Source organism: Notolabrus celidotus, chromosome 7 (assembly GCF_009762535.1).
Source record: "Notolabrus celidotus isolate fNotCel1 chromosome 7, fNotCel1.pri, whole genome shotgun sequence".
NCBI classification, from domain to species: domain Eukaryota; kingdom Metazoa; phylum Chordata; class Actinopteri; order Labriformes; family Labridae; genus Notolabrus; species Notolabrus celidotus.
In genome coordinates, this window is record NC_048278.1 from 15,474,282 (window position 1) to 15,498,713 (window position 24,432).

The 24,432-nt window shown below is 39.4% G+C and overlaps 1 protein-coding gene across 1 annotated transcript in view; it reads right to left on the bottom strand.

The window, feature by feature from the left end:
• Nucleotides 1–6,240: 6,240 nt before the first annotated feature.
• LOC117815261 (sphingosine kinase 1-like) overlaps nucleotides 6,241–24,432 on the bottom strand; it is a 48,969-nt gene continuing 30,777 nt past the window's right edge. Inside the window, exons 3-5 of the mRNA XM_034686875.1 lie at nucleotides 16,144–16,238; nucleotides 14,178–14,293; nucleotides 6,241–7,989 (exon numbers count right to left, since the gene is read on the bottom strand). Coding sequence (XP_034542766.1) covers nucleotides 7,113–7,989; nucleotides 14,178–14,293; nucleotides 16,144–16,238 — 1,088 coding nt within the window. The 3' untranslated portion in view covers nucleotides 6,241–7,112. The remainder of the gene's footprint in view (nucleotides 7,990–14,177; nucleotides 14,294–16,143; nucleotides 16,239–24,432) is intronic.

Consider the following 24,432-nt stretch of genomic DNA (forward strand, 5'->3'; position numbering starts at 1 on the left):
ATTAAGAATTAACATGAAAGCAAAAACAACAATATTGCCACGCATGTGAGTTGTGCTATTTGTCCCTTGATTATGAGTAGTCACTACTACTATGAGTAGTTTATTTAAATTCACATACACCCACATACAATTTTAAATACTGACTTTGGCACCAAATGTTTACTAATCTGCAGCTAAAAATAGTCCCAACATAATGCCTCCAATTCTTCCTCTTTAAAAAAACATTCTGCTTGAGACCAACCAAAGTCCCCAGCTGATTATGAAAATTACTGGAAATAGACAAAACTATTTTATATTAGTGACACAAGGTTTCATCAGCAGCGGCAGCATCACCAATGAGCTTAATGCATACAATCCAGTCCCCTCTTACTGACAGGACTCTTATCTCATCTTAATCCACCGTGAGCATTGCACCTTGCAGTATTTATCTAGTCACAGCGGCAAGGAAAAATGTCCTTTTAACAGGCAGAATCCTCGAGCAGAACCAGAATCAAGTTAGACAAACCATCTGCCTCGACGGAGTTGAGGTTGGAAAGAAGGATAGAGGAGAAAAAGAGAGAGAGAGAGCAATGATAGTGATGAGACGGATACTGGTAGTAGTAGTAGTCGCCACACTAAGACAGGCAGTGTGTTTATTGATGGGGAGGCCATGCTGGTAAGTAATGAAAGCTCTGTTAAGAGTATGCTCAGAAAAGTACTGTTATAACAACAGTCAGTTTATACAACATGCCTCATAAATATGCTTTCTGCATCAAAGAGACTGTCACAGTAGGATGTAGATGCGGACATGTCTTGAAGGATAGGACCTAAGGTATCAAAACTGAAGCTGGCACAAAGGTAGAGAGCACCTGGTCCCATCAGTCACCTTTAGTTCTTGTGTGGTTTTGTAGTTCACAGTTGTGTTCCATGCACCTTTCAGAGTGATTAGCACAGGTACTACCGCAGCACCCTGCCATGTACTGTGGTGTGGACTATGACATGTCAGGTATTACCATGTTGGTACCATGGGATCTTATTATTGGGATTATAATGATTTGTAGTACTACGATTAAAGCAGATCCATTGTAATATCTGTGGTACTGCAGTTAGGTTTTTTTTGTATGTACCATGGTAAACTTTCTTATGGGTGTTGTAGCTTTAAGACGTAACCTGCTCAATGAACACCTGTTCGCCTGTTTTTTTAAGCTACTAGTTAGAAGTTATTCTAACTCTGTAATCTCGAGGTATAGGCCTGGTACAGGGCGGTAAGGTCACTGCTGAGAAAAGCTCAACTCATGACAAATCCGGAAAGTTTACTGCCTGTCTTCAGTCTTTATTTTCATCAGCAGATTGCCAAAACAAAACAAACATCATTCCCACCACTTACCTTTGTGCTGTTTATTTTCTTTTTGGACTCAAAACTATCAGTTTTCTTTTTCAAGTCTCGTAGAGAGAATCTAATTCCTTGATCAAAGGCGATACGTTTAACTTCAGGGACTGTATTGTTTTTTATGAAAGTTGAAAACAAATTGAAATATAAGAAGTTTCCTAGGAAATAAATGAATGTAAAATATTTGCTGCTGTTTTATCAAGGTCTGGATTAAATAAGCTCTTTTTTATTATTGATTATTTTGTAATGAATTAAAAATTGTGTATGCTGTTTTATCAAGGTCAGGGTTAAATTATCTTGCGTTCTTTAAAATTATCTATCATTTTGTAATTAAAAATCTTGGATGCTGTTTAATCAAAGTCGGGATTAAATAATCTCTTATTTTGTGATAAAGTTTTATTTCTGGTATTAAGGAGCTCAGGTGTCTTTTATCTTAGGAAAACAAAAGTCTGATTCTAAATTGACCCTTGATCTCCATGGTATCTCGAGCACTAAGCCGTGCAGCCCCCCTGCTCTGGAACTCTTTACCACAAACCATCCGTAACTTTAACTCTCTTCTACATTTCCAATCCTCAGAACTTCATATTCACCGTAAACATGTCACACTTGCCTTTTATTGTATTCCATCAGTCCATTCATTGTGTCCTTTTTATATTGTATATTATATATTATATATTATATGTTATATTTGTTTGTTTTATTGCATACTGTTTGCTCTGATATTAATTCTGTTTTATTGTTCCTGAAATTGTAAGGTGACCTTGAGTGTCCTGAAGGCGCCCATGAACAAAATGTATCATTATTATTATTATTATTATAAATTTCATCTAGAAACAGAAAGCAAAAGTGTGCTTAAGGTCACAATTTTCATAGATATCAGTCAATCAATCAATCTTTATTTATGTCGCGCCAAATCACAACAAGCATTATCTCAAGACGCTTTTGTAAACATTAAGGCATTAAAAACTGAAGCCGTGACCATCCTCAGCTTTTTTTCCAGTTAGTGAAACCAGTGCTCACAAATGTGTCATGTTTCATGTGTTTACCAAACATCATACATGAGAAACAAAAAGCTGTATCTCTATTTACAGAATATTATAACCAGGGAAAGCTTTCAAACCATTGTGAATTTAATGGTGTTTTTTTTTAACCCAAAGCAGTGCTGGGGATAGTGGGACTTCACTTGTTTAGGAATTAATGAATGTATGGGAAACACTGCGGTGGATGCAACAGGAGTATTTTCCTTTACTTCCCATGGCCAGTCCGCCCCTGATACTGGGGCACAGCTCATTTATACTGAGGCACGTGCCCCAGTAAAGAGGGTCTGGCGACGCCCCTGGCCAACAAACTTATTAAGGTCAATGATTTTTGACAAATACTCAGTGATATTCTTAAAGTAGATTCAGTCAAATGAAAGTCAAATCACAGCCTTGTTTTTTATTCACCTTTTTTATTCTTCAATCAAAAACACTCCACTTTCCAGAATGTTCGATTCAGCAATAGAAAAATTACAGACATTTGTCTAATGAAAAAATAGATTTCTCTGTGATTTAAGTATCAATCATTCAATCTTCAGTGGGCAAAAAAAAAAAAAATTCCCTTCACCAGAAACATGAAACAGTCAAGAGGACACAGTTTAAGCAGCAGGTAAAAGACACAAACAGCAGATCAGCAGTAAGACTAACATCTTGTTTTTCTGACAACAGAACATAAATCAGGTCCGTTATCATCTTAGAAAAGCTTCAGTTCTCCTCTGTATTTATTGATGAGGAGGCGCGGGTATTGCCTGTCAGTAACAGCTCCTACAAGTTTATTTTATTGGTAAAGAAGCTCCATGCCACAGTTACACACTGTAGATGTTGTCTCTTGGGTCTCAAGTTCCACCAGCATATCAGCGCTTTTCTGTGAAAAGACGATGGTGATGAGAAAATGTGAAGAAAAGATGTGGCAAATGAGAAATCCGTGAATGCACCGCTATGTTCACACCACCAGGAGGCAGCACAGTCAAGGCACATCAAAAAGGAGCACTGCATCACTCAACAAATCAGACTTTGCATAGGAAAACAAAAAGTATGAAAACAGTCGGGTCAGCAGCACACCACAGGGCTGAGGACAACATTTCAGCTGCACAAAATCTAACAGACTTTTCTCTTATCACTGTTTAACTCCACATCGTAAGGCCCCTCAATCTTACAAAAGACCTCTGCAGGAGAAACCTCTCTTTGGTGAACCTTTGAAAAGATCAGAAGTAGACACACTTTTTGTTTTAAGGTGTCACAAGCCTGAGGACACTCCTGCAGTGACAGGTCTTATGTTCTTAGTGCTACCAACATTTTCCCTTTATAAAACAGCAAAACAGAGTGGAACATCCTGTCTTCAAGTACTGTTCTCACCACCTGTGCTTGTTGTTCATCACAGTCCTTCACGAGAATAAAAATATATATTTAAATTAACAAAAAGAGACATTAAAGGACACAAAATGGGCCTCAGTGTCTCATGAAGGCTGGAAATAAACTCATATTGTGCAAAAATCATGTAGAAAACAACATCTCTCAAAAAGAAAACAATTTTGGTCAATCTTAACAGACAGTACTGGATAATAGGACATTTCTGGGGCTTCGAAAACAACCCTTTCTTGCTCTTCTTGTTTGAAATGACAAGTAACGGCAGACTTTCTGATTTGTACAGTTTCTGTGTTTCTCGCCTTGAGGGGAAATGAAACATCCGTCTCTCTTTCTGTCAGCGAGGACGGTTTTCTAGTGCTCTCAAATGATTTGTTGTTATGAGGAGGAGGAATGAGGGCGCCCTGTCAGGAACAACACACCGTCTCCCTCATGCAGCATTTAACACGTCGATATCCTCCCCCTCCTCCCCTTCCTCTCACTCTCTGTGGACTCCATAATCTGCTGTTTTAACCAGCATCAACCCCCCTCCTCCCCCAGAGTCTTTTTAAGGCAGGACTACTCTTCTCACTTTGACTCGGGCAAAGACAATCTGTTTGGTTTTTTACCCCTTTGCTTCTAAAATCTCAAGCGATCACATCTACAAACAATGCGACTTTCAGAATCCTGTCATTACTCCTTCTTTGTTTCTTAAAGCTGGATGGTAAGGACACCTAGGTGATGATCTAAATAAATCTCCCACAGTGATAGCCTTGATGTGTGCGTGTGTGTGTGCGTGTGTGTGTGTGTGTCTGTGCGAATGTGCATCTGAAAAGCAGCCTGGACCAGAGAGACACAGTCCTGAGACTGCTCTGCAGAGCACTGCAGTACTTAGAGCAGCAAAGGAAGGATGGATGAAAGAAAAGGAAAAAGATGAAGAAGGATGCAGGAGACACTGTGTGTTCAACCATGTTCACTGTTAGCATCCAGTTATTTAAGGGCCATTTCACCCACATTTCTTGCCTCTGATAACCAGTCATTGTTAAACTTCATAGAATAGCTCATGTGTAACTTAGGACTGTGATATGTTGCTTTATACTCTGATGTGTTATCATCTCCAGCTGAGATCTGAAATCCAGAGGGAACATTTAAAGGGGGCTTCTCACTCTGTTTACAGTTGTCACATTACTGCTCCATCTACCACTACAGTGAGACTAATGTATGTGCACTTCTCCTTTAAGACATGTCCCTCTATATCAGAGTATAAATCCAATGATCAACAATAGAGGGTATACGGTTAAGAGTTTGAAATGAATGTGTTCTCAGGTGAAATTAAGGTTCCACGGTTTGTTGTAAATTAAGAGTGGAGCAGCTCTGAGAAAACCAATGAGACGCTCTGAATCTGTGACACAGTCACTGACCAGAAACCTGTAGAAAGCTGCACAACCATGTAAAATAGTCTCAACGTTACTAAAGGAAATAAGGACCACTGGAAGAAGTGTGTTTGAGGTGTGACATATTTTTTCAAACTTTGAATATTTTACTTGATATTCTGATATTAAAGTCAGAATTTTAAAAAAAGAAAAAAAAAAAGTCAGACCTAAAAAAAAAAATTATATAAGTTAAATAAATAAATTCAGTGGCCCTTATTCCTTTTAGAAAAATAAATATGAATAGTTATGTTCACCGACGGTCCACCTGATGTGTTTGGAGTTGCACCACACTCGACCATAGACGGTATAAATAATGGACGTAGTATCCGTGATGTCACCCATCTGTTTGTGAAGCGCTGTTTTGAGGCCAATCATCGGCAGGAGCCATTTTGCTGCTGTCAAGCGATTGTGACGTAAAGAGGCGGGCTTTGAGCCTCCTCGCCACAGCTAAAGTGTTCCCGCCTGTCAGTCAAGTCAGCTGTGCCTCTCATTGGAAGACTCGGAATCTCAATATCTTTGAAATTACCGCGTTATGAAAAAATTCACCCCCCGAGAAATTAGCTAATCAGACTACACTGGTCTTTTGTACCAGGCTGTAAACATGTTTATTTCAGCCTTTTGTGTGTATGTTGTTTCCGGTACTTCCGGAGCCAGCCTCAAGTGGATCCTTGATGAACTGCAGTTTTTAGCACTTCCGCATTGGACTCATATTTTTAGACCAGAGGTTGCAGCTGGCTCTCGACCTACTAATTCAAGTTACAAACTCTTGGCTTCATCAAGAGTTTGAGGATTCCTGTGACTGATGAACAGACACAAAGCCTGATGATCTAATGTGAAAACCAGGGCAATGACAGCACTGCTACTTCACATTTCACATACACACACACACCTAAACCAACCCCCCCCCCCCCCAACACACACACACACAAACATACACACCCACACAAAATCTATATATCTTTGACAACATAAATCAAACCTTTGTTCTTGCACTCTGTATCTCAGAGTGGTGTATCAGAATTCTTCCTCATGCACTGACAAACAACTTAAGATAAAGGAGGCGATAGGTGCGGATGATTTATGTCCGGTAGAAGATAAACAAGGGTGTGATTACAACAAGAGGCTGCATGATTGCAAAGACCCAAAGTGTTCAGTGTTAAAAAAATTAATGAAGATCAATTATAAAATGTTAAAAAATGTTAACTTTCAGACTTGGGCTCATTATTTAACATTTCATTGAAGGGAATTCATTATTATTGTATTATTTATATCACATTTTATTCTTTTTTAATTCAATTTCAACACAAACCAGAACAAGAAAGCCCCAAATACTAATTTTAATTTAGCAAGCTAAATATTTTTTAATCTAACTTTTTTTTTCCAAACTCTTAGGAATTCACTTAAAAATGACACATCAAGTTACATGATTGGCTCTTTAAGAGTGAAGTCATTTCTATTTAAAGAACAGACTTGAAATAACAGGTTGTTTTTCACAATAGATCAATTAACAGCTGATCACACAACTGTCCCTGCGCTGTTTGTGATGATATACACACTTTGTGAGATAGCAAAATTAAATGAAATAACATTTTATATTAATTGATTAAAAATACATGGTTGTGTCCCAATTATTAGATATTTTGTATGTTTTTCTATCCAGTTTCTATTGTGATTATTAGTTTTGTGTCATATTTTTAAAATTGAACACTCTGGGTCTCCATAAATGTTTCTCTTTTTTCATAATATAACAACTTCCTCATAAACGCTGTGTTTTGTGTTTCTATGAGAGGCTGATGTTGCATTAACAGTGAGTGAGTCTTACATCCACCACCTTCCGTCCGTACCAGCACTCTTCTTATTCAAAAAGCTAAATGTTTTCATCGGGCCTTCAACAGCAGAAATAAAAGCCGCTGATGACGCTGCTTCAGTTCATCCAGTGATTAATCTGGCCAGGCCTCTGTGTACCTCCGCCTGCACTGGCCCATACTCCACCACTTCTCCATCCACTGTTATGATCCCTTTAGGTGAAAATGGTTCCAGCCTCAGGGCCCGCACCTTTACGTACACCAGATGTTGACAGTTTGTCGCCAGGTGAGCGCCTTTCTCCATCGCTAGGAACAGCTTCAGCAGCGCCGCACGAGATATTCCTGCTCGGACGTAGAAAAGGTGGATCACGCCGTCATCCGGGGCAGCTCCCGGGGCAGCCAGCAGGTCCTCGGCCAGGTGGGACTGGTACATGGCAAGCATGAGGACAAAGTCTTCATCCTCCACTATAACCCAGTCTGCGGGCAGGGGTTGGTCCAGAGGCAGCAGCAGGGAGTCCGGTGGACCGCTGAGAGCTTTAGAGGGGCTTCTAGACTGCGTGCTCTCCGTCCGCCTCACTTTGAGGGAGTTGTTGGAGTGGCAGGAGTTGTGGAAGGTGTTCTGACAGACAGAGTCTCTGGACGAGTGACACAGACCCAGAGATAGTGTCTGATTATTGCAATGTAGAGTCAGATTATTCCTCAAACCCTCCTGGTTGTTGTAGTCCTCAGGGGCGGGCAGGTAGGACAGCTGACCTTTGTAGACGCGGAGAGACGCCAGCCTCACCAGGGTGCCCACCGTGAAGCGTGCCGCTCCGACGTGACGATACTTTTCGCTTTCGATGTCGACATCTGCCACAAAACCCCAGGCCAGAGAGAGGAAGGAGAAGAGACGAGGGCTGGAGGGGAGGTGGATGGAAACTAGGTCCATGCGGGACACGAGGCCTTTACAAAGCAGGAACCCACAGCTGAGCAGGAGCTCCTCGCTGAACACCGGAGAGGATCTGCAGGAGGGGAACCAGAGAAACAGAGAAGAGGTTAGAGGTAGATCCTGAGGTCATCTCCAGCTGCCTGTATGTGTTACTGTTCTAATTCAGTATGTGTTTGAGAAATCTCGTTAAAGCTCCTGTGAGGAACCTTAGATATGTGTTGATTTTGGCAAACACTGTAGACAAAGTCTTTGTCTTGTGCTTCTCTGATCTTGTCTCTTTCACGTGTGAGTGAGAGAACACCTGTGATGAAAAATTACATCCTGCTTCTCTTCAAATTCTTGACATGCATCTCACTGCTGTGAAAAAACGTAAACAAAGGCACTTCCACTCTGCTCACACTAAACCCTTTCATCTGACAACTACCTGGCAGAGGTAGCAGTCATTAAAAACAGTACAGAAACAGTCAGTGTCATCACTGAAGGCCTGATTTGCTTTAGTAGGTCAAAGAGAGGTATGAGAATCATTTCAGTCTGTTTCATAAGCAGATGAAAACACCTCAAAGAAGCTTTAAAAAGGTTGACCTTATCATTCATGAGGTTTGTTGTCATAAAATTAAAAGGGTGTAAAGCACAGAGGCAGTCAAACAGCTGGTATAATCAGGGTCAAGATACAAGCTTGAACACTACTCATGAACACTGCTCAAGATATTGATGAAGATAAAGGATAAAAGTTGCTTGAGGCAGATGGCTGTCTAACATGAGTCTGGTTCTGCTCGAGGTTTCTGCCTGTTAAAAGAGGTTTTTCCTTGCCGCTGAGACTAGCTTAATACTGCACACACAGTATTTACAGAAAACTTTAAAACTGGTCAACTATATCTCAAAACCAGCCTTCAGGGACTCTCTCATGGACACTCTTAAACACACCTGCACCTGCTTTCAATCCTGGACTCCTGCTGTCGCTGTTCGTTATTTGCTCTGTTCTGTCCTGTCATGTTTAACTTTGAAGTTTTTTAACCTTGTGTCTGTTTCTGTCATAACTGTTATCCCTGAACCTTTACCCCTCAAAAGGCTGTGCCTTTTGCCAGGTCGTCACTGTAAATAAGAATTAGTTCTTAATGACTCACCTGGTTAAATAAAGGTTAGATAAAAATCAAAAATCAAGTATGGTCTAGACTTGCTATGTTTGTAAAAGCGTCTTGAGATTTGAGAAAGGTTTGTTGTGATTTGGCGCAATAGAAATAAAGATTGAGCACAAGATTGACTGATAGATAAAAGCTGATCTTAATGAGGGGGACATAAGTCACCAATCTTCTACACAACTTAGGGAGAACAAAAGTATGTATGTATGTATGTATGTATGTATGTATGTATGTATGTATGTATGTATGTATGTATGTATGTATGTATGTATGTATGTATGTATGTATGTATGTACTGTATGTACTGTATGCGTATATGCATGTATATATACAGTATATAGGTTTTTTATTTTCTTATTCCATTTTTTCTATTGGCTCCTCAAAGGAATTCTGCTTGCCATCACCGTAGAGGAAGAACCCCACGTTCTCTACTGGTTCTTGTCTATGAATGTTGTATTGTCAGTTTGTCTGTGTGGAGCAGAAGGCAATTTTCCACATTCTAAAGTCTCAAAGTCTACGTTTGTGAGAGGACGGAAAAGGTCTGCAAGTTATAACACAACAAATCTTCTAAGTCACCTGAAAAGTCTTCATCACAATAAAGACGTGTTGAAGAAACAGAGCAGCAGTAGCACCAATAAAACGGCGAGTACTGTAATGCAGACTCAGCAGGCGTTTAAGCAAGAGCTGGAAAGTTGAAGTAATTAATGACAAAATCCCTGGATTTACAGCACTTGATGAGCCACTTTTTTTCTGAGGTAGAAGACAAAGATTTCACCAGCTGATGGAGTATTCGGAACCCCAGTATTATCTTCAGCTGCTGTTACTTTGCAGATGTGTTTCCACCTGCCTTGTTTGATGGGATTTACACACATATTCACTGTCTGATAGAAAAAGTCAGTTTTAGAAGTTTTACCACAGGCTACTGATGTTAGTCCAATGGGTGTGCTTAATGAATGATTTATTTTATTATCAGTGAACCTTTCAGTAAGAGAAAATGTAGGAAAACAGGGAACATGCCTTTATCAAAGTCCTGTTTTTCAATTTCAAATATTTTTACAACTTATCATGTCACATATTTTGAAGCAGCTGCTGTTCCTTCATGATCAATTCATCACTAAATAATTTCTAATCTCACTCCCAAATAAGATGCAGAAACCAAAATAAAAACAAGAAGGTGCAGCTCATATTTCTAGGTTGGGAAGTGGGTCGAGGCTGGTAGTTAGCTATAAGAGGAGGGTTACGCAATACTGGGGTAACTGTGACCTTATTGTGTAATCATAAAAACACAGAGGAGGGAGGGAGGGAGAGAGGAGTTGGAGGAGGAGGAGGAGGAGGAGGAGGAGGTGGAGACCTACAAAGTGATGAAGAGGGTAGGGTTGGGGGGGGGGGCTAAGGGAGCAGGGTGAGTGAGGGAGAGGTTTAATAAAAACAGGAGGCTAAGAGAGAAATGCTGGAGGTGGGACAGAAGCAGCTCATGGGCCTTCAGACACAACAGAGCGTTCAGACAACAAAGACAACCCCATCTGGGAGAATGGAGAGAAAGGTAGAAGGTCACACACACACATGCTCAGATTCGCCTGCTGTCACCACCCACAGCCAATTACAGCGAAGAATGAGCGTCTCAACAGGGCTCAGCATGGTTGGCCTTGTAGATATCTCCATATTCATCATCCTGACTGTTCACCAGTCTGACTTTACACACAGTCTCATCTACATTTCAACGTCTCTGTTTCTTTCCAATCATTGTTTGGTTAAAGGTCAGGACCCTGTTCGCAATTTTGTTTTAATATCAATCAATCAATCAATCAATCAATCAATCAATCAATCAATTCATCAATCAATATTTATTTGTATTGCACCAAATCACAACAAACGTTATCTCAAGATGCTTTTACAAACATAGGAGGTCTAGACCACTCTATGTCAAATTATGAACAAAGACCCAAAACCAAGGCAGGGTAACATTCAGTCAATATTATTACCTAGATATGAGTTAGTTTATCCTGGGATCAGAAAAAAAGGCTGCTGTCACTCATCTGTCACGAGCACAGATGAGTAACAAAATTAGCCATACGCCCTTCAGCTCACTCAGCCTGTCACAGGAATGTGTTGTTTGTATTTTGACAGGCAAACAGTTCAGAGAAAAAAAATAACATTTTTCATCTCAAAAGTAAAACAGGCTAAATTTTGTTCTTATCCTCAGCAGTATTTTGTTATGCAGACAGTGTTTCTCTTAATCTCTAATCTGTCCTCTGCAATATAAAAAGGTGGAAAACATAATTGAAAATTCAGGCAGTATAACACAAAAAAATAGAGCCTTCAAAATAGTCACCCAGTTCAGTTTGACTCTGTGAAACACACGTGAAAAAAAAAGGAGGTGCATGCCCTGCATCACTACCCCAGTCAAAAGATGGATTTGGGTCTACCCCTGTTTGTAGAACGGACTTTTATTCTGTTAGACTCTTAGTTTTCGGGGTTGAGGCAGATGGCTGTCTAACATGAGTCTGGTTCTGCTCAAGGTTTCTGTCTGTTAAACGGAAGATTTTCCTCGCCACTGTAACTAGCTAAATACTGCGAGGTGCAATGCTCATGGTGGATTAAGATGAGATAAGATTGAGTCCTGTCAGTAAGAGGGGACTGGATCTTATCCTGTCTTGGTTTAGGTCTTTGTTAATAACATAACATAGAGTCAGTCTGGACCTCCTATGTTTGTAAAAGCGTCTTGAGATAACGTTTGTTGTGATTTGGCGCTATACAAATAAAGATTGATTGATTGATTGATTGATTGATTGATTGATTGATTGATTGATTGATTGATTGATTGATTGATTGATTTTAGTGACATGTTTGTAATCTGTCTAATGCAGTATCTGTAAACCACCAGAGGAGGGAGACTGTCCGTCACATTTAAGCATCACACCTGTCGCTTCAAAACATGAAGTTCCAGCTCGTGCTCATTATGATGTTGTGCACAGAAACACATTAAACACTCACTCAGCGAACCTGTTCACTGCATCACATAATACCAGATACATTCTAGCTGTCGCTCGTTTGATCCACGCAGCCCCAGTGAACCCGACATTCAGCTGGGAATAATACCAGATACACCGCAGCCAGGGCCACCGCGGGACAGACCTCAGCAGCCAGAGAGAGAGACAGAGAGAGAGAGAGAGACAGAGAGAGATTTTCTGGATGCCCGTGAGTGTGAGAGGAGAGTAAACAATACAGAGTCTGGTCCCTTCCTCTCATTGTGGCTGCTGTTCTGGCTGGAAGTCCATTGTTTGATGAGAAGGCTGATTGGCAGATGCAGCCAACATGAAGAATGAATGTGACTGATGTTTGATAATAGTGTTTGGTGTTTCATTTCATTGAGACTGTAATCAATTGATCCTTTACACGCAAATTAAATAAAGGTTCAATAAGAAAAGAAAAGCTGTCTGACTCCAAGCAAACACAAAGAAAAAAGCCTACATGCTGACATTTCAAATAAAGTAGTAAACGGGCAAACTAAAGATAAGGTGACCTCAAGCAGTAGGAGCAACTTAAAAAGGAAGTGCCTCAAAGCCCTCAAGCTATTTCTTAATTTCCCTCATGACTCCAGGTGACTTCAGAATAAAAGGGCAGTGTTTGAAATACAAACAACAACACAGTGAGCAGTCGGAGTGTGTCCTCACGAAACGACACCAACCACCTACAGTGGATCGAGGATGAGAGGGGGCTGACTTAAAGTGAGATTATGATGCATGTCCACCGCTTGCTCACTCAACCTCAAAATACTGTCACTGGCTTCTTTTCCACTTATTTTCTTGTGAACAGTCCATGCTTTAAATGTGTTAGAAAAAACTGACAAATATGCTCCTAACCAAACCAGTTCAGAGGCTTCTTCTGGGCCTATATATGAGTACCATGATGATAATGATAGTAATGACATTGATAATGGTAATAATGATGATGATGATGATGATGATGATGATGATAGTTGTTGTGATATCTCTGTTGTTTTTGTTGTTATAATCATCATTCAAAAATAGTTTGAGTGGTACTATTGCTATGATCATGGTCATTGCAGTGTCAATTATTGTTATTATCATTGTAACTGTGAATTGAATTCTATTGCCCTTTCACCACTCTGATTTCCTTTTCTCTCTCTCTCTCTCTTCCTCTATTTGCATTGTTTCTTTCATTTGCTTTTTGTTTTCCTCAGTGTGTTGCTGTAAAGCACTATGGATCAGCTGTGTTGTGTGTACGGTGCTATATGAATAAAGTTGATTTTATTTGATTGTTCATTTGCTCATTGGTTCTTCCTCTGACATGCTTCTTTCTGTCCTTCATTTCTTTGTTCTGGTTAAACTCCACACAATCACTCATATGACATGATCATCAATGATTAATATATGAGATGAGTGCATTTTTACTCTGAAAAGCACCAGCAGTCAGGGCTGTGTGTGTGTGTTGTGTGTGTGTGTGTGTGTGTGTGTGTGTGTGTGTGTGTGTGGTGTGTGTGTGTGTGTGTGTGTGTGTGTGTGTGTGTGTGTGGTGTGTGCAGTTGAGTTATACAAAGAGTGTTTATGTGTAGTTGCACTTAAAGGAGAACTGACTGAAATGCAATAAACATCACTTTGCCTGCAGTGACGCCGCTCGAAGGTGTACGTTACCTTACTGGTTGGACTGGTTTCTGCAAATCTAAGTGTTTTTTTTTGTTATTCAGCATGAAAAGTAATTAATCAGCCGTTTAACCATCACAGTGGGTGCTGTTTAGTATCCTGTCGATTGACTAATAGCTTCATCGTCAAAGCCCTATGGCAGTAAATAACGAAGTTCAACCAGCCACAGAGGTCACATCTGTGTGCAGCCGTGAGAGACGGAGAGAATAAATCACAACCACAACCACTGTTACCAGCAGATCAACCACCATGGTGTAGTGAATACAAGAATTAGAACAATAAAAATGAAATATAAGGCTAGCTGAAATCAACAATATATGACAAAAGGAAGTGATTGCTCTACATGAGGTTTATTAACCAGCAATCAAACCTACAGTATCACTTATGATCAGATAGTCGAACAGATGAACCACGCAAACCAACTAAAGATGATTTTTATCAAGGATTCTGTGTCTCACCCAGAGTAGTGATGTACTGATGCTGCCAAGGCATTCCCTGATCCTCCAGGAAGGATACCCAGCGGGGTCCGGATGGCTTCCTCCCAGTCTGGTCTCTCCAACAGCCCATTTATCACCTGTCACACGCAGAAAGATACAGGCTTAAACAGAGAGTCAGGTAGAAATACACACTAACTAGTAGGAAGTCTTTGGTGGTGGCATAGTATTTAAATTCAACACATGATTCTCAGTCTTGTTCACTTGTTTTGAATTTGATACATAACTAAACTGCCAAAGGATCTCAGATTAGCAAGGTGTGAGTCTTCTTCAAAATGATTACTGAAAACTTTGCTTCTTTATTGGGCCTTCTAGACTGGTGTTGTAATATGTTACTCCTTGTGCTTTAATGTTTCCCCATGATTTTATTACTATTGTAACTATTATCATTATTATTATTATTATTATATTATTATTATTATTATTATATTATTATTATCATCATTATTATTATTATTATTATTATTATTATTATTATTATTATTATTATTTATTGATTCATTTATTTTTAATTATTGTTGTTGTTATTATTATTTTTTATTATTATCATTATTATTATATCATTATTATTATTGTATCATTATTATATTTTATTATTATCATCATCATTCTCGTTATTATTATTATCTTTATTATTATTATTATTTTATCGTTATTATTATTATAACAATTATTATTTTATGAGACATTTATATCATTATAATTGTATTTTAACTATTATTGTTATTATTACATATTAACATTATTGTCATTGTTATTATCGTCATTATTATTCTTATTATTATTATTATTATTATACCAATTATTATTTTGTTATAATTATTTATATCATTATTATTATATTTTAACTATTGTTATTATTATTTTGTTATAATTATTATTATTAGTAGTAGTAGTAGTAGTAGTAGTGGTGGTGGTGGTGGTGGTGGTGGTGGTGGTGGTGGTGGTGGTGGTGGTGGTGGTGTAGTAGTAGTAGTAGTAAAAATTCACCCCCCGTAGAGTGTGTGCCATTAGAGAGATTAACTACGTAGGGCCAAGCCGTTTTTTTAACCAGGCTGTTAACATGTTTATTAATGCTGCAAAGATCGTCTTTTTTCCATTCATGTCAATGTGGTGTCCGGTGTTTCTGCAGCCAGCCTCAAGCAGATTCTCGATGTATTGCAGTTTATAACACTTCCGCATGGGCTTCATATTTTGAGACCGGAGGTGGCCGCTTGGTTCTTATGCAGATGTTTGTGATAAACCTTTGAATAACATAAACAAGTAATATAAGTAAGTAATACTGAGTAACACTGTAACCAAAAAGTGTAACTATGGTCTACATATATATTGATAAAACAGGTATTGAGGCTCTCTTTTTGAATTTGTCTTAAAATAGGTGAGAAAGTACCTGTAAGGCAAATATGACCTGGATACATCATTAATAGCAGTAAATTGTCTCAAGGACATTGCAACAAGCAAAAACTCATTAACAAAGGACTAATTAGTATACCAGCAATATGCTGTAATAACATTTATTCATATTTCATTAGGGTTGCATCTGATTAGTTCTCTTGATTAAACTGTCAGTCTTTTATCCCTCAATCATTTACCAAAATCAAACTCAACCATTAATTAACAGTGATATATTCCATGAGTTACCTTATCAATCAAATCAATGATAAATCAACTACTTTTAAAGATTGTGAAGTAAAATAAAATTGAGTTTGTTTATAGGATTCTAAAAAATTAACAAGAGCCAAACATCGTTATGTTAGCAATGAGACACACACACAAAACAAATCCTTTATCTTCAGTAAATCTTAAAGGTGCATAATATTAATAGATTTATCAATTTTGATTGATGAATAACACTTTGGTTCATAGAGTGGGAGGGACGAGATTGTTGGAATTGAGCATCAGCAAAAAATGTTCTTGTGTGTCTTTTTACCTCATACAGAAGTCCATCTCCAGACATGATGACTAAAGCGTCCCACTGCGACAGGTCAGCCTCCCTCACCAGCTCCCGGGCGTGGTTCTGCCGCTCTGAAAGCCACACAAATACACACACAGATTACGAAGGTGATAGAACTTGTGCATTTGTACAGGTCAGCCTCTCTTGAATAAGAAATATAAAGATTGAGATGAACAGTGTAGAGGCAGGAAACAGGCAGCAGAGCTGCAACAATCAGAGGTCAGAGTCAGCTCTAATGGAGTTGTGGTGTACATCAGTTGTGTCACTCAAGACGTTTTTAAGATGTTTGCTCTTAGAGGTTGAAGTTACACATAACAGTAATACATACAGGATTCTTATCTAAATCATGAATAGAACAGGAGTTAGGGTATCAGGTAACAGCAGAGTCTTGGCCCTCCTTGTTTTTCTCCTCTCCTTTTCCCCCTTTCAGGAGCAGACTAAAGTATCACCGTGGGAGTGAAAGCTGATCTATGGTCTTAAATGAAGTATCTGGCATCCTGCTAATTAGATCAGAAGAGCTAAATTACCCAGGAGCACTCCATCAAATTAATCTGGGTTGAATAATCTGATGGAGTGGAGCGCTGGTGACAGGGCTTGCTTACATTAGAGTCTGTTTTGGCCATCAGTGGGGTAAGGAGGAAGGGATGATTTAATACGGAGATTATAAAAATACTCAAGGACGCAAAAATATCAGAATAGGAATAATTTTGAATAAAAATACTATTTCCATTTTCAGTAAAGTCACATTTTAGGTCTAAGTTTTCCTGGAAAAGACTTCTTCATTTGGGATTTTAAAGAGAAAGAAAATCAACTGAGTCTTTAACTAGGGCACTTTCAATTAATTCAATCTAGATAATTGCTGTGTCAGGTCTTCTACTATGGGACAACAGGTCAGCTGAACACAAAACATCTATCAACATACAAATGCTCATCAATCCATCAATCAGTTGAGCTCTACTCAAAAACACTAGTCAGCTTTGACAGTTATTCATCCTGAAAAAAGACAAACACTGGAGCACCAGTTGAAACACATCCCTCACAACTAACCTCATGACATACATTTTATTATGATCACGTATCTGAAACTACAACTTATGCTCTATACTTTATCAGGACACTAAGAAACAAAATGTTTGAGATCAACTCCGACTAACAACACATGATCCTTCCACATTAACCTCCTCTGTCATTGACTTTTGAAAGTCCAACATTTGATTAACTTTCATTATCGTTTCGACCAAAACATGTTCTCATCTGTTTACCGAGGATCAGGTTTTGAATATATTAGCTGCAGCTCTAGGACGGTGCCTCTGTCTCAGTCTGAAGGTGAGACGGCAGACAAAAATGCTTTGAAGTGTGAAGGTAAAGTCAGTTGAGTGCATCAGACTGTCACGACCTCAGTCAACACTCTCTTCCCTTGCTCACTGCTGAGGCCAACAACTCTGCAGGCTTTCCCTCCTTTCTCTGAAACCTTTGGAACACTTTTCTTTGTTTCTTTTGTTTTCTTTGCATTTTTTAAAAACAGCCATCAATCGTACATTTGACAGAGACCAGGACGCTTAGCGGCCATTAAAATAACTGAAAATACTGGGGCTAGCGGTCTAAGTGGGCCCATGTACAGAGGATATAGTTCTCATTGCAGAGGTCTTTGGCTTGACTCCCGGGCTCGACCATTTGCTGCATGTCTTCCCTCACTCTCTACTTCCCACCTTTCCTGTCTCTCTTCAGCTGATTTTAGTTTGTGCACAATAGTAATACTAAATCCTTCAAGCATTAAAAAGTTATTCACTAACTTTTACAGAGTTTGTGCTTGGACCAATGCTATTTCACTTATTTATGCTTCTAGCTGTAAGGACAAACTCCATGAATGCTCATTGTTATGCAGATGATCCCCATCAGTTACTTGGTCAACCCAAAGCATTCCTTATGGAAGTAAAGACCTGGAGGACTGTTGATTCCTCTGCAGCTTCACTCAGACAAAGCTGAAGTTAATGTGTTTGCCTCTAAAGATCTAATAGATGAGTCATTTAATTGCCAGAGATGGCAACATCATGGCATTAAGCATGAACACTGGCTTTCTAGGAGTCGTCTCTGATCTACCTTTACTCCAACAAGGCAACATTTTCAAGGACAGGCTTTGTTCACTGGTACAACTAGCAAAAATCAGTCACATGCTGTCTCTAGTCCAAGAATTTCACCTCTAGGCTAAATACCTGCTATTATCCTATTATCAGGCTGCTTGAGAAGTCTCCAATAACTCTCTCGCTAGTTCAAAATGCTGCAACAAGAGCTAGGAAAAGAAATCTTATCCCTCCTATGAAACTCTAAATGAATAGGCACCATCATAGCTGCCCTTATTGGCCTGTTGGTATGTTTCATTTGCAGAATGCAGGTTACATGTTGTACCAAGAGACCACAAAAGTAGTATGGGAGGCGCCTTGATTATTAGATTAATCTTCGGTTAAATAATTTACCAGTTTGGGTCAAGAGGCCGACACCAGTTAGTTATAGTCCGGGCTGGTTCATGCTTGTGTTGGTCCAGGCCCTGGTTGTGCTTCTATAAGTAAAGATATTTTTGTAGCTGACCATTTCCTCTGTCTCCTGGAATTGTTGGGTCTAGATCAGTAGTTGATTGATTTTCCTTGAAGAGTAGTAATAAATCTTACTTGTATCGTGGGAAATAAATACAAATATACATCAATTAGATTTTTTTCTACAAAAGGAAGTGAAACGGATGTTATAAAGAACATGACCTGTATACGTGGTAGATGTACCTGCATTGCTACCATTGACTGTATAAATATGGACGTAGTATCCGTGACGTCACCCATCTGTTCCTGAGTGCTGTTTTGAAGCCAATCGGGGCGGGCAGCCATATTGGTAATGCTGAACTCAATCAGTCAAAGTATGACGTAAATAGGCAGAGTTTGAGCCTCCTAGCCAACAGCTACAGTGTTCCCTCCTATCAGTCAAGTTAGTCATGTCCTTATTTGGGCAAAAACTCGTAATCTTATTATCTTCTGAACCGTTGCATTAGAAAAAATTCACCCCCCTGTACAGTGTGTGCTGATAGAGAAGTTAGCTACGTAGAGCCAAGCCGTTTTTTTGAACCAGGCTGTAAACATGTTTATTAATGCTGCAAAGATTGTCTTTTTTGAATGGGCGTCTATGTGGTTTCTGGTGTTTCTGCAGCCAGCCTCAAGCGGATTCTCGATGAACTGCAGTTTATAACACTTCCGCATGGGCTTCATATTTTGAGACTGCAGATTGCCGCTTGATTGCTACATGCTTTATTTTGGTGAACAATAAAAACAAACATTAAGGTCATGGACAGCTGATGAACTTTTTGAAGACAAACATCTATAGAGCTGCAACCACAGCCTGCATGAGATGTGGAAATGGAGCAATGAGGAACTGCTTCAAATGCTTTTTTTTTTAATATAAGCAGTCTAATACCAGTGTTTCATCTGAAGAAGGACCGCTCAGTAAATACTCCTCCTGCCCTCTGCTGTAAGGACAGCACTGTTTTTCATGCAGTATGTATGACTTTTATTTTTGCCCATTGGTAAGCACCCAGTGCTCTTCGTAATCCATTTGTATCCTGCTGGCTATTTCAGCAGCTGATATTTTGCCCAAACTGAACTCAAACATCAGCAGGGTTCCCACTCTTTTCCAGAGATCATTTTCCAGGACATTTCCAGGAAATTTTCAGTGATGATCAAGCTGGTATGAAAGTCTAAATGTAGTTCCTAATTTAGTTCCTAAATAGTCTAATATGTTCCTCTCAGTGGAAGTCTACATTGAAGACATGTAGTCTATGGCTATCAATGAAATCATCTCTTACATACTTAAAAATTATGGCAAATTGATAATAGAATAATGCAACCACAGATGTACAGCACTTCACTTTATTAGTGCAACCAAGTAACAATGAGGGGCAGCATCTCAGCTTTCTCTTTTCTCAAAAAATATAAAATGAGCAAAGAAGAAAACAAAAGAGCCTGCAAAGGAATCTGGAAGCTGCCTTACTGAAATAATTAAATAATAATAATGATCAGAGGATCAGTGCATTAATGACCTAAATAGAACTGAATGACAAAAATGGCCACAAATGTTTCTCAACTCAACTCAAACTCAAAAATACCTGCTTAATCATGATATTCATCCTGCTAAGTGGTCGATATAAAACAAAGCAAATGTCCCGTTTTTTTATTTGAGTTAGCCGTAAACTCTGAAAAAATCACACCGGTGTAAAGACGCACTCTGTAGTTTGAAGGTCTCTCAGAGTTTCAAAAAAATGTAAACTGTCTTCCTGCGTGGCGATGTCTATTATGATCAGCGATGTCTACAACGTGGAGATTCTGTGAAGCTGTGTCGCGTCTTTTTGTTCTGTTTGTTTTCACTATCGGAGAGTTTGCACTCTTACTAGCTACAGCAGGGGTTCTGAAACTTTTTGGAGCCAGGGACCCCTTACAAGTGAGAAAATTGTCCAAGGACCCCCTCATAATTGTAACACAGATTAAGCACATTAGTGATGGGTCACGATCAAAAACTGCGGCTCTGATAGACGATGCTTTATAGTGAATCAGAAGAGCCGGCTCGCATCCAGAGAGAGCCGGCTCCCAGTTTTCCTCCTTGGCTGCTTAGCTCCCCTCACAGTGCTCAGCCCCAGCTCTGCTCACAGGAGAACTTTGTTTTGATTGGTCAGCATGGCTGCCATGCGGTCCAATCACATGTGAGGATATAGGATACAGGGGAATGAAGGGGAGGCTGTGTATCCTGGCTACATATGTTCCTTCTGAGAGAGTCTTCTTAAGACCGCAGCAAATACTCACTGAGAGGAGAAATCGTCTCAGACCATCCAAGCTGAGGCATCACATTTTTCTCAATGCTAACCTGTGGACTTTAATAATGTTGCTCGAATTTGGTTCTGGTCCTGTTTGCCATTAGTTTGGTTCTGGTTCTGTTTGCGCCTGTTTGGTTCATGGTTCGGATTTGCTTGAGTTTGGTTCTGTTTCTCTTTGCTTGAGTTTGGTTCTGGTTCTGTTGCTTGAGTTTGGTTCTGTTCTGGTTCTCTTTGCTTGAGTTTGGTTCTGGTTCTGTTTTGCTTGAGTTTGTTCTGGTTCTGGTTCTCTTTGCTTGAGTTTGGTTCTTGTTTGGTTCTGTTTGCTTGAGTTCGTTCTGGTCTGTTTCCTTAGTTCGGTTCTGGTTTGGTTTCTGGTATGTTCGGTTCTGGTATGGTTTCGGTTCGGTTCTGGTTTGGGTCTGGTTCGGGTCTGGTTCTGGTTAGGGTCTGGTTCGGTTCTGGTTCGGGTCGGGTTCGGTTCTGGTTCGGTTCCGTTCGGTTCTGCTTCGGTTCTGGTTCGGTTCTGGTTCGTTTGCTTGAGTTTGGTTCTGGCTCTGTTTGCTTGAGCTGGGTTCTGGTTCTGTTTGCCTGAGTTTGGTTCTGGTTCTGTTTGCATAAGTTAAGTTCTGGTTCTAACCCTAACCCCAATCATAACCCTAAGCAGATAACTCATGCACATCAGACCATCACAACACAGTGAGATCAAAGAGCTGACCCATTGTTTACAACGTGCAGGTGCTCGTCCTAATTAAAGGAGAAAATTCAGCTCTTGCAACTTTAATGCTGCAAAACCTCGACAGAGAAAAAACAGTAGGTTTACCCTAAGGAAGCTGTTCACAACGGCAGGTTAATTATGCAAACAGAGCATACCATTATCCACACAGGCTGAGGGAGAAACAAGAGTGTATAAACAAAGAGCTATCATGGTGTGACTACTTCATATTTTATAATCCAAAAAACTCACAATACAAAGCCTGATGATCAACCCACATCAAAATATCTATATTGACCTTTAAACAGAGCGTCCCTAACAGTCTAACAAATCACTGAAACATTACGGCTGGGTCTTTCAAGACACATGACAAAATACATTTTATAACCTCATGGCTCTATGTGATTCTGTCTTTGCCATACATCATAATATTACAATAAGCTATTTTTCAAATTCAAAAGTAATTTTCCTTTCTGGGAAAGTACAAACATATCTTTGACTGATTTTGAACCCTGTGGTTGGTAACATAAATTGATGGTATCCATTAAAGGTTGGCTTGCCCTATCCTTCCTATAAAAACAAATTTCATTATTGGCTTGTGGGTAGCCAGCAAAGAAATATCGGATTATGAGAGTCCATCTCGTCCTTTTCCCCTCCCCCTGACTCAGAGAAAGAGGGAGGTGTGTTTGGAGGCAAACAGTCCTGCAGCTCTTCTTGCTTCTCTACAACTCTGCATTTCACTGAACTCACAAATCCTTGCCTACATTGAGCAATCCCATCCCATCGACAGGATTTGGTTCTAATCCCTCATAATTAAACTCCGCCTTTTATCCTTTATCATCTAAGGCCACTTCTGTTTATCTCGATGAATTAAAACAGCATTATGACTACACTTTTGAAAATGAGAAAAAACTACAGTAACATAAGTATTTACCAATCAATCAATCTTTATTTGTATAGCGCCAAATCACAACAAACGTTATCTCAAGATGCTTTTACAAACATAGCAGGTCTAGACCATACTCTAGTTAGACAGTCATCTGCTTTGACAGTGTAGGGGTTGGAAAGAGGGATAGTTGAGAATAGGAGAGAAGAACTTTGGTTTGCATTGATTTTGCTGCTTGTATGTCTTATCTCCATGCTGATTGAGTCGTACTTGCCAAGGCACTATTTTCTGACCCAATAATCTGCTTTCTTATAACAGTAAAATATATCACTCATTGTGATTTTTTATTGTTGAAAGTGTTTTATTTTACTATTGAACAGCTGTTTCTTGGGCATGTTTTAATCATATGGTTGACACCAACCCCCTTGAAGCAGTTACAGGCAATACAAGATAAGTAATAATCCGTTTTAATCATGTCCCAATAGTCCCCTTTGCCTCTGTGGATCATCAAAAGGCATCACTATCAATTTCAATTTGTTTCACAACCAGGTAAAAACTCCTCACAAGGGCTTTAATCATATTTGTTTATAATATTCTTTAACATATCAACAGCTTGAACTAAAAAAACATACTGAGCTGTATATGTAAAGTTATAATTATGCATTTGCTCAAGTTTGACCCCTGAATATTGGCTTTTCCTGTGCACTTTGAAAGGTGTTGAAGTTGTGCTTGAAATCCAATCCTAATGTTCTACATCTTACTTAACACTACTTCTTCCCAGAAACATGAATGTAATTGTTCATGTTTTTTTCCGTGTAAGTAAATATCATGTTTGTCCCTGAAAGCTGTAACTGTGTGATTTAGCAACAAGAGAAGAATAATGCAGTAACTCATCCAAACACACACACATGTACACACACATACACACACACACTCACAGCCCTCTACAGAAGGATCTGATTTCTCAGCCTGTCTTCCCCAAACTCTGCAGGATAAAGGAATCAATTCCTCCTTATCAGTCCAGTCACATCGCATTTCCTTATCTATGCAGAGGCTGTAAACTAAACAAGATTGACGGCCTCGATCAGACACAAAGCTGTGGAGCAGGGACACTGCAGTGTGGTGGGAGGAGAGCAGTTTTAGTATGCGGCTCTCCGCGTCACTCAAAACGAAGCAATGAAGGAAAACAAAAGTGAGGGATGGAGGGACAGAGACAAGTCAGACAGTGGTTTTATGATTTTTGTCTGTGTGCAGACTCAGAGAACAGGAGAGCAATAGAGAGGGCGGGTGCAGTAGTCTGACTGAGTTTCTTCCTGTGGGGCAGAGTCGGTGGATTGTGACTAAGTCATTATAGTTATGCAGATCTCTGCTTCATTACTGGCCTCTGATCACAGCCTGAGCTGGGACTGTGGTACAGGCTTTGAGGATGAGTAAGCCCTCAAGCGTCAGCACGAGAAACATGTATATACACAAGTTGTTTTTTCGCACACCTCGCTATGTACTTTGGATACACCAAGCAACAACTTCTGGTGTTGAAAAATGAAGCCATTTTTGTCTTTGGTCTATTTTTGTAACTTTTAGTTTTTAGTTTTTTTTTTTCTATTTTTGTTATTTTGGAGCTACCTACTGTCTGTACTTATTCTGTAATATTAACTTCTCTCATACAGTAGGCTTCCTTCTCTTCTTTTCTGTCCTTTATATATGTCTATTTTCTGTTTGTTTGTGTTTAAATCTGAAAAGCAAAAATAAAATTAAAAAAAAAAAAAAAATGAAGCCAATGGTAGTGTGCAAAAAAACTGCAGTTCCTCAGGTGCCCACTTG